This window comes from Periplaneta americana, chromosome 4, assembly GCF_040183065.1.
Source record: "Periplaneta americana isolate PAMFEO1 chromosome 4, P.americana_PAMFEO1_priV1, whole genome shotgun sequence".
NCBI classification, from domain to species: domain Eukaryota; kingdom Metazoa; phylum Arthropoda; class Insecta; order Blattodea; family Blattidae; genus Periplaneta; species Periplaneta americana.
The window spans coordinates 127,922,964-127,932,795 of record NC_091120.1 but is presented as its reverse complement, the minus strand read 5'-3'; the positions used below and the strand labels follow the sequence as shown (position 1 = coordinate 127,932,795).

Genomic DNA, 9,832 nt, shown 5'->3' with positions numbered 1-9,832 from the left:
ATCTTGAATGTTGCGTCAGAAACTTGAAATGAGCATTCTTCTTTGTTCTGATCTAAAAAATTTTTATTTCACTAAACATTCTAATGTAAGCTGGCCACCACAAGTAAAACTGTCAAAAGTGGCCATTTTTTAAAGCAAAAATCAGGTATTCAACGGCTCGAAGAGTTAGAAAAATTACTAAACATCAATCTATAACCTCATGGAATTTATCATTATTATAATATTTTTTTTTTTAATTGTCGTATGAAGCGGTGGGTTATGTTTTGACAACAACTGGTGTAAAATTCCATGATGTTCTCTATACGAGCTTCGTACTTTAAAATAAATTAAGGTGTATATGTTATTCTAATTCTATAGACAAATTATTCCAAATTTAGTTTTTTAACAAAACTTTGCCATTATCAGTTATAATTTTTTATGGAACACTTTTACAATAATAATAGTAGTGATAATAATCTTAATAAAATATTGTTTCAACACTAAAGGTACACTTATGTAATGAGGTTCAATTGTCACAACCAACTTACATTAGGTGCAAAACAATATAATCCCAGTTGCAAAGCTGTAGGTGAAACACAACCTCAAAGAGAATTAATGACCAGTTATGCTTACATTTTTCGGACCCAGTCCAAGGGTTCATTGTGGATATTCTGTGACGGGCGGGCATGAGTGACCAGCAGGAAGCCTGCCATCTGCAGGGTATAGTAACAGTACCGTCTGGGTGAACTCGATGCCATTACCATCCCTGGAGTCACGGAATATCGGCACAATCAGGGGGACATGCAGTCATCTGACGTTATTAGCTTCTTCCGTCCATACAACTCTTTCTCCCACCACTGCTGTCTCCACGGTGTATCTGTCTCCAGAGGCTCTAGGATCTGCAGTGTATCTTTCTACCAGCACCCTACTTTCAAGAGGATACCTCTCTCCTACAGTTCTGTTATCAACAGGCTGCCTCTCGTTCATATTTCTGGCTTCTATGGAATGTCTTATTCCAACAGGATACCTAGGGTCTATGGGACAAACCTCTCCTCCACCAGCAGCAGCAGTGGCAGATGCATCACTGAGGTATCTCTCTCCCATGTTCCTTCCATCAATATGTTGCAAGTCTCCAGATACCCTAGAATCAATAGAACAACCTTCCACCATTGCTCTAGGGCTGTCATCTCCAGCTCTGGGATCTAAAAGATGTCTTTCCCTCATGCTTCTAGAATCAAGAGGGAACCTGTCCCTGATCGGTCTAGGTTCTAACACTAGGTTTCTTGTATCAACTGAACATCTCTCCCTAAGAGCTCTAGAATCAACATGATATCGTTCAGCTACACCTCTATGATCTGTAGAGTGAGTTTCCACAACAGACCTGTTCTCGAGAAATGGTCTCTCACCTGCAGATCTGACACCCATGCCAGTTGCTTCAATGGCATACCTTTCTGGTAAAGTTATTCCTTTATCACCAAGGTGTCTCCTATTGATAAGTCTACCATCGATACTAGTTTCGATCGATCGTTGTTCTGCAAGCACTCTGTTACTGGCAGCATGCCTTTCTCCCACAATTCCGTTCTCTACAGAATGAACTCTACCTCCAAGAGTATGTCTGTCCACAAGAACCCTGGCATCAATTACATGTCTGTCTCCCATTGCCCTGTTTTCTACAGGATGAGTAACCATTGAGAGTCTTTCACCTACAGCTCTTGCTTCATTCCCTGATACATTGCAAGCACTTTCTGTCTGAAAGCTTTTATCATCCCAGTGGACACCACTCAACATGGAAATATGGTTTTGATCCACTAGTGAAACGTTTGAATTGGCAGTTGTAAGTCGAATGCCCTTACCATCTGCTGCTATCTGACCATTGTTTGCAACGAACCTAGTTGCGGTGTTGGATGTGGCTGCATCTGATCCCTGTGGATCTGCAGGAGATTCCTCACCTGCTGTTGCCGAGGATCTGGTTGAATTGCTGCTGTTATTATTACTACCCCCGACCCCACTACTAGCACCACTACAATGATAAGCGCCTAGATCTGGCCTTTGTCATTTGCTGTTTGTTTGCAGGGCTGCATTGATTTGTGTCCACAGGTCCTTTTTGCAAGATTTAGACCTACAAACAAAAAACATAACCACATAATCAGTATTGTTTGTGTGTCTGGACAAATTTGTATACTTTTACACGAAAAACGGCAGTGAAACTCTGTATGAGAGCCTCTAAATTTAAATAAATATTTTAGACTTTACACATTTCTCCACTTCACAATTCACGCTTTATATTTTGATACGTTGTATTGTATTATTTACATTCCATGGTATTCGTACATTGCTTCACAGCTAATGGAACATGTCAAATGAAAAAAAAAAAAATCTTAATAGTAATATAAAGTCTTAATTATAGTCACAGTCTAGTTGAAATATATACAAAAGAATTTTACAATATCGTCTACTAGTACAACACAAAGTTTTAGTATCAATACTCAATAGAACACAGAAATATTCATGAAGCATTGTTAAATATCATGACTTCACCTACAGAATAGAAGGAGTGAGAAATTAGGTACTTCTTTAATTTGGCCCTAAATAATCTTATGTTTTGAGTTTCATTTTTTATATCCATAGGGAGGCTATTAAAAATTTTTACTGCCATATAACGCACTCCTTTTTGATAGCACGATAGACTTGCTGAAGGAGTATGAAAGTCATTTTTTTGACATGTATCTATGCTATCAACTGTTGAATTAGTTACAAAGTTTTCACGATTACATACGAGAAATAGTGAAAAAATATACTGAAAAGCCATGGCATTATTTGTAGTTTTTTTAAATAGTCCTACACGATTCTCTAGATTTGACACCTACTATTGTTCTAATTACTCTTTTTTGTAGTAGGAATATATTGTTACTATCTGTGGAATTTCTCTAGAATATTATTCCAAGACTCATTACAGAGTGGAAGTATGCAAAGTATATTGTTTTTAAGGTATTGATATTTACTATCTCTTGCATATATCTAATAGCAAAACATGCTGAATTTAGTTTGCGGGTAGTTTCTTTAATATGATTTTTCCAATTTAACTCATTATCGATTTGTAAGCCAAGAAATTTGGTTGTTGTTGTTTCTATTAGGAACCTGTTATTAATTATTGGGTTTGATATTTGCGAGGTTGAATTTTGACAGGATTTAAATTGGATTATGCTACTTTAGTTACAATTTAATACTAATTTATTGGCTGAGAACCAATCACATATTTTGAGGAGAATGGCCTCTGTTGAAGATTGGAATGTGTTGAAAGTTATTGACTGTAATTACTATACTTGTGTCATTTGCAAATAATATGGGATGACCTACATCTTTTATTAGGGGGGCAAGATCATTTATAAACACTAGAAAAAGTAGGGTACCTAATATTGATCCTTGAGGAATTCCATTATTAATAGTTACAAAACAAGAGAAAATAACAATAAAAATAACAGATGATGATGATGATGATGATGATGATGATAATAATAATAATAATAATAATAATAATAATAATAATAATAATAATAATAATAATAATCGGGTCAAAACCCTAATGGAACTAATGTTAACCCTTGCAGTGAATTTTGGCAAAGTCAAGAGAGTCTAATTGTCAAATCCAGTCTCTTGACTTCCACGCTGAGTCCTCCTGGAACCTTTTAAGATGCGAAAAAGAGAGTGGTGTACGGAAAGCAACGTGAAGCTACCACATTTATCTTTCCCAAAAAAAACTGCCAACATGAAATGATTCTGAAACTGATCAGGAAGAGAAAAAGGAAATTGTTAGGTCACTGGCTGAGAAGAAACTGTCTACTGAAGGATGCACTGGCAGAAATGGTGAACGGGAGAAAAGTTCGGGGCAGAAAACGATATCAGATGATAGACGGTATAAAGATATATGGGTCATATATGGAAACTAAGATGAAGGCAAAAAATAGGAAAGATTGGAGAATGCTGGGTTTGCAGTGAAAGATCTACCCTTGGGCAGAAAACTATGAATGAATGATAATGATAATAATAATAATAATAATAATAATAATAATAATAATAACAATAATAATAACCAATAAAATTGTAAGAGGATATTAACATCAATTCATTTTTTTTTCCTTCATTTTTATATATACACTTTTAACACTTTTATATCACTGATTAAATTTCCAACTTAGTTACTGTGTTAATATTTAGGATTTACCTTGGCTGACTAGTTTCGAAGTCTTGTTCTTTATTGTCGACACAATCATGAACACACTCCACCACAACAGGAAACCAGAAGATAGTGCAGGATCTCCACTAGGCTTTGGAGAACAAGACTTCGAAACTACTCAGCCAAGGTAAATCCTAATATTAACACAGTAAAGAAGTTAAAAATTTAATCAGTGATCAATTCATTGTGAACATTTGGTGTGGTATTGTTCTACAACTGTGACTGACTGGCCAAGTGTACCGAGAATATATGGAATATGAATTGTTTGGCCTGCTGTAACATGTCCCTCTTATGGTTTATACACGATGATACTCCTGCACATTTCAGCATTCATGCAAGGCATTATCTGAATACTGCATATTCAAATAAATGGATATGTTATGCAGGAGCAGTTGCTTGGCCAGCTAGATCACCGGGTATAAACTCCCTGAACTACTATCTGAAGTCACTAGTGTACACCACTGACATTCTGAACACAACAGTACGACAGCAGTGAGTTGAACACAGGGGCGTATTTTGCGGGCTACCGGGGCTTCCGGCGGTAGCCCAAGGAAATTACAAAAGAAAAAGTTTATAATATAACATAATGTAATAATTTTGTATTATTAGTTTTACCATAGTAATTAAAATTAAAGTAATTGTTAGATATATTTTGTGTAATAATAGGGTTAGCGGTAGCCCAAACTCTTTAACCAGTATACGCCACTGGTTGAACATGGTTGTGAAACAGTAAGGAAAGTCTTGGAGTCTGTGACATTCAGAGATCACTAAGGCAACGAGCATGTCTCTGTCATAGAGTTCAGGCATCACTACGAACAAGGTTACGAAAAGTATACAGCTTTCGCGTGTTAAATATTATAGTACCTGGTTGACTAGTTTCAGTCTGTTATGGTCCATTTTCAAAACTGGTTGGTGATGTTTGCGTTTCTTGTGGGGATGTGTTTGTGTAGTGTAATGTGGAATCAAAGAGTGTGTGTTCTGAAATTGAGTTGTGTGTTGAGAATTTCATTTGGATGTGTTTTTGTGTATCTATATATTTCGTATTGTTCTAGTGTGTTTAGTTTCTGGGTTTTTGGTTGAATATGTACAATTTCCATGTCTGGTTTATATACTATATAATACATATTCCGAAGTGATATAGTATTAAAAGTTGAGTAATCAAGATGTATTATTTATTTAACTCTTGAATAGATGTTAGCACTTTCCCTGAGCATCTCAAATATGTTAGTTATACCAATAATAAAAAAGGACATAGATCAGATTACAATTAATAACAATCGTCCAGTATCTATTATACCTGTCATATCCAGGGGTTTGAAATAATTATTAATAAACAATTATTATGTTTTTTTGAAAATAATAATTTGTTTTCTCAATGTCAGCAAGGTTTTAGGGCTTGTAAAGGAACTTGTGACACTGTTGTAAATTTTGTTAAATTATGAACTGAAAATATTGATGGTAAAATGCATGCATTAAGTCGATTCTATGACATGTCAAAAACATTTGACAGTATTTCTCATAAAGTACTTTTATTGAAATTGAAATTTTATGGTTTTAACGAATTAGCTTTGAAATTTTTAAAGTATTATTTAAACAATAGGCAACAGACGGTATATTTTAATAACATTTTTTTAAATACAAAACTACTAATATTGGTGTACCTCAGGGCTCCATTTTGGGGCCAATTTTATTCATAATTTATATAAATGACTTACCCTACATAATTAATGGCAAGTACTGGTACATAAAGTCATATTTATAAGCAGACGACCTTGCTATAACAATTACTGGATATGATAGATTAATAGTTATTAATAATCTTGATGCAATCAACCGAAAAATAGAAGATTGGTGTTCAGCTAATTCTCTTTGTTTAAATAACTCTAAGTTATGAAACTTAGAGTTTCGTTTAAATAACAGAATCAATTGTAAAGAATTCGTCAAATTTTTAGGAGTGCATTTATACAATCTACATTTAAATGGGACTGTCATATTGACATACCGGTACCGGTACTATGTAAGAAATTCAATCAAGGCACTTTTATGTTAAGGAAATTAAATATGTTAGTGTTGAAGAGTTAAAATTCGTATACTATGCTTATATACATAGCCATCTGATGTATGGAGTAATAGTTTGAGGTAATGATCCTAAAATAATAACGTCATTAAAACTGCAAAAGAGGGGAGTAAAAATAATTTGTAATGCTGATCACTGTACACAATGTAGCCTAAACATTCATTTTAACTGTACCATCTTTGTATATTTTAAGTTGTTTAATGTATGTACAAACAAATATTAATGATTTCACTACAAATAGTACAGTGCATAACTATTCAACTAGGCATAAAAATGATTTAAGAAAAGGACAATATAATTACAATACTACTAATAGCAGCTTTGTAGAAATTTGTAAGAAAGTACCGGTATATAATGTTTTACAAGATAATATTAGACATTTAAGTTTGAGGCTTTTTAAGAAAGAAATTAAAAATAAATTAATGAAATTGTTATTTTATAATATTGGAGAATATTTTTAACTCAATGTAAGGAGCATATAGCTATTTATCACATTTGTGTAGCTTTTAAGGAGAATTGCCCCTATAATATTATAAAATGTGATTATTTCAATGTGTATAATTTTATATGATATTTCTTTGTATGTAACTTATGTATCTTATTGCCTATTTGTAAATTTATGTCTATTTTTTGACACTAGTATTTATTTGTTTTTATTTTAACATGACATTTTTCTATACTGCATTGTAGAGTCTCTGGAATGAAATAAATAATAATAAATAATAATAATAATAAATAATAATAATAATAATAATAATAATAATAATAATAATAATAATAATAATAATAATAATAATAATAATAATTAATAATAATAATAATAATAATAATAATAATAATAATAATAATAATAATAATAATAATAATAATAATAATAATAATAATAATTGGTAGTTCAGTGGATCCTTCCACATTGTAGAGTGGGAGAAAATGAAACAGCTAATTCCTTAGCCAAGAAAGGTAGCAAAATTACAACAAAATCATCTAGGCCTATATATGTGTATTAGCACTATGTTAAAGGAATAATAAAAACAGAAAAATAACAATTCAATAATTAGAATGCTCCTAAAGTAAATGAAAAAAAAAATAATATTGCAGTTTCCTTGTAGTTGAAGGCAAGGCGTGAAAATGATGGGGAAATCACTCTTCATGAAAGATGGCAGCAGCAGCAGCAGCAGCAGCAGCAGCAGCAGCAGCAGCAGCAGCAGCAGTAGTAGTAGTAATAAAATTCTCTGTTGAAGTTATAAAAACTGCTGCCTTAGAGAGTTCTACCCAATCATCTATGACCTACTGGGCCTATGCCTAAATCCAGGCCTGTGAACAGCTAAATAGAAATAGACTTTAGAAAACTACTAAATAGTGCACCATCTGAAACAATGCAATCATGAATAAAATCATCTACTGCACTGCAGAAATCTCGAGAGGAGAAAACTTTACTAGTATGAAAATGACATTATAAGCCAACTGAAAAGATGTCACTGAAAAACAACACACAGAACATCTCAAGAAAGAGACTGAAACCCTGAAATTATTGATGATGGATTTATATTTGACTATATAAACTCTTTGTTAACATTAATTAATTCCTTGTACCTGCGAATGGATTGCAGCCACTCTTTAAACTGTGTATTTCCTTCTGGAGTGATCTGAAATGCTGCTCGAGCTGAACATACGATATTTACAAAGTCCTCGTAGTCGGCTGTTGTAAGATGGTACAGTTTTTGATGCATGCATTGGATGTACCTGCAATAATAGCAATACAAAATTAATATACATATTACACTGAAAATTGAAAAATATTGCCCTGATAAAAACAATAAAATACAAATAATCTTTAAGCTAATCTAGACAGTGTGGTGAAAGAAAGGTTGGGAAACACACTAGGTACTTCTTTTTAAGTTGGCTATATTTATTTTTAGCACACTGTCAGATACATACCAGTGATTATCACACGTCCTAATTTTTTCGGAAAATTACCTTCAGTACCAGTTAACAATGAACCTAAGCAGCTGGTATAACCCATTCAATTCCAAACCCTCTCTGTTTTCTTGGACCTTCCTAATGGCATATTCTAGAGCAAAGTTAAAAAGTAAAGGCGATAGTGCATCTCCTTGCTTTAGCCCACAGTGAATTGGAAAAGTATCACACAGAAACTGGCCTATATGGACTCTGCTGTACGTTTCACTGTTCTTGTTTTACATATCGCCTAAATTAAAAAGTCAGTTTCAGATAGATAATATTGTATACAACGTAATGAAGCAGAATGCGAAATGTAAGGTCCACAATAGTGTATTTTTACAATGTGTTGACTGGATCATTATTAACAGCAGATCAGTTTCTTAAAGTGCAGGTGCAGATGACTGTAAGTGATAATAATTTATTTTCACTTAAATCTAGTCCTTTTTTCTCCCAAAGAGCAGTACCTACTAATTTAAGAATTTTCATACTTAAGACTTGAGAGTGACAGTATTTTCAAGATAAATGTAGTTAAAACCTAAAAGTGACATCATCATCATCATCATCATCATCATCATCATCATCATCATCATCATCTCACTTACTTTCATAGCAAACTGCAAACCCAGCATTCTCAAATCTTTCCTATTTTCTGTCTTCCTCTTAGTCTCCACATATGATCCATATATCTTAATGTCGTCTATCATCTGATATCTTCTGCCATGAACTTTTCTTCCGTTCACCATTCCTTCCAGTGCATCCTTCAGTAGGTAGTTTCTTCTCAGCAGCGATCCAGCAAATTCCTTTTTCTCTTCCTGATCATTTCAATATCATTCTTTCCTCACCTTTGCTTTATAGCTTTATAGTCTTATTTTCAATGGTTTTGGAGAAAATCAATCGAAACCATAAGGAATTGGAAGAGTGCAGATAACAGTAAATTAAGAGATCGTTACATGTATGTTTGTTTAATTGTCAATTTGCAGCTCATGTAGCCAGATGCCATGTTGCTAATTTGAACTGGTTTAGATATTCCTTAATGTGATCACAAGCATTTAAAATGCAGGCAAACAATTACTCCCTTATTTCCATTTTGCACTTGTTGACTTTGTTCTTTAGCTAACCCCACAAACAATAATCTAATGAGTAAGGTGAGGTGACCTCAGTAGCCAAGAAATGGCACCACTGCGACTAATCCAAAGCCCAGAATAGGTTTCAATGAGGTACTGAATCACTCATCAACTGGAATGTGCAGAGGCCCCATCTTGTTGAAAGTACACAACAGCCAGAGGTACATCCTCCAAGTATTCTGATAACACATGCGTACATGCAAGTAACCAACATGACAAAGACAATAGTACAACCTAATGTCGTTTATGTTTCGTCTGCATCAATGTGAGCAATTATGCAAAGGAAGAAAAACAGACTCATGCCTATTATTTTAAAATAGCTGTTTCTCGGAAACCACTGAGAAAAAAAACATGTTCATATGTTTTTCCTTTAGAATGCCTTATACTATAACCCTTCAACATACAGTCCTTTCCTGCTGAATCACTCTCATATATTTCCCCTACAAAAGATGTCCATGG

At 33.7% G+C, this 9,832-nt stretch overlaps 1 protein-coding gene across 1 annotated transcript in view; it reads right to left on the bottom strand.

Moving 5' to 3' along the window:
- Window positions 1-1,960: 1,960 nt before the first annotated feature.
- Dora (zinc finger SWIM domain-containing dorado) overlaps window positions 1,961-9,832 on the bottom strand; it is a 260,924-nt gene continuing 253,052 nt past the window's right edge. The window contains exons 23-24 of the mRNA XM_069825149.1: window positions 7,884-8,033; window positions 1,961-2,098 (exon numbers count right to left, since the gene is read on the bottom strand). Of these exons, the coding sequence (XP_069681250.1) occupies window positions 2,032-2,098; window positions 7,884-8,033 (217 nt within the window). The 3' untranslated portion in view covers window positions 1,961-2,031. The remainder of the gene's footprint in view (window positions 2,099-7,883; window positions 8,034-9,832) is intronic.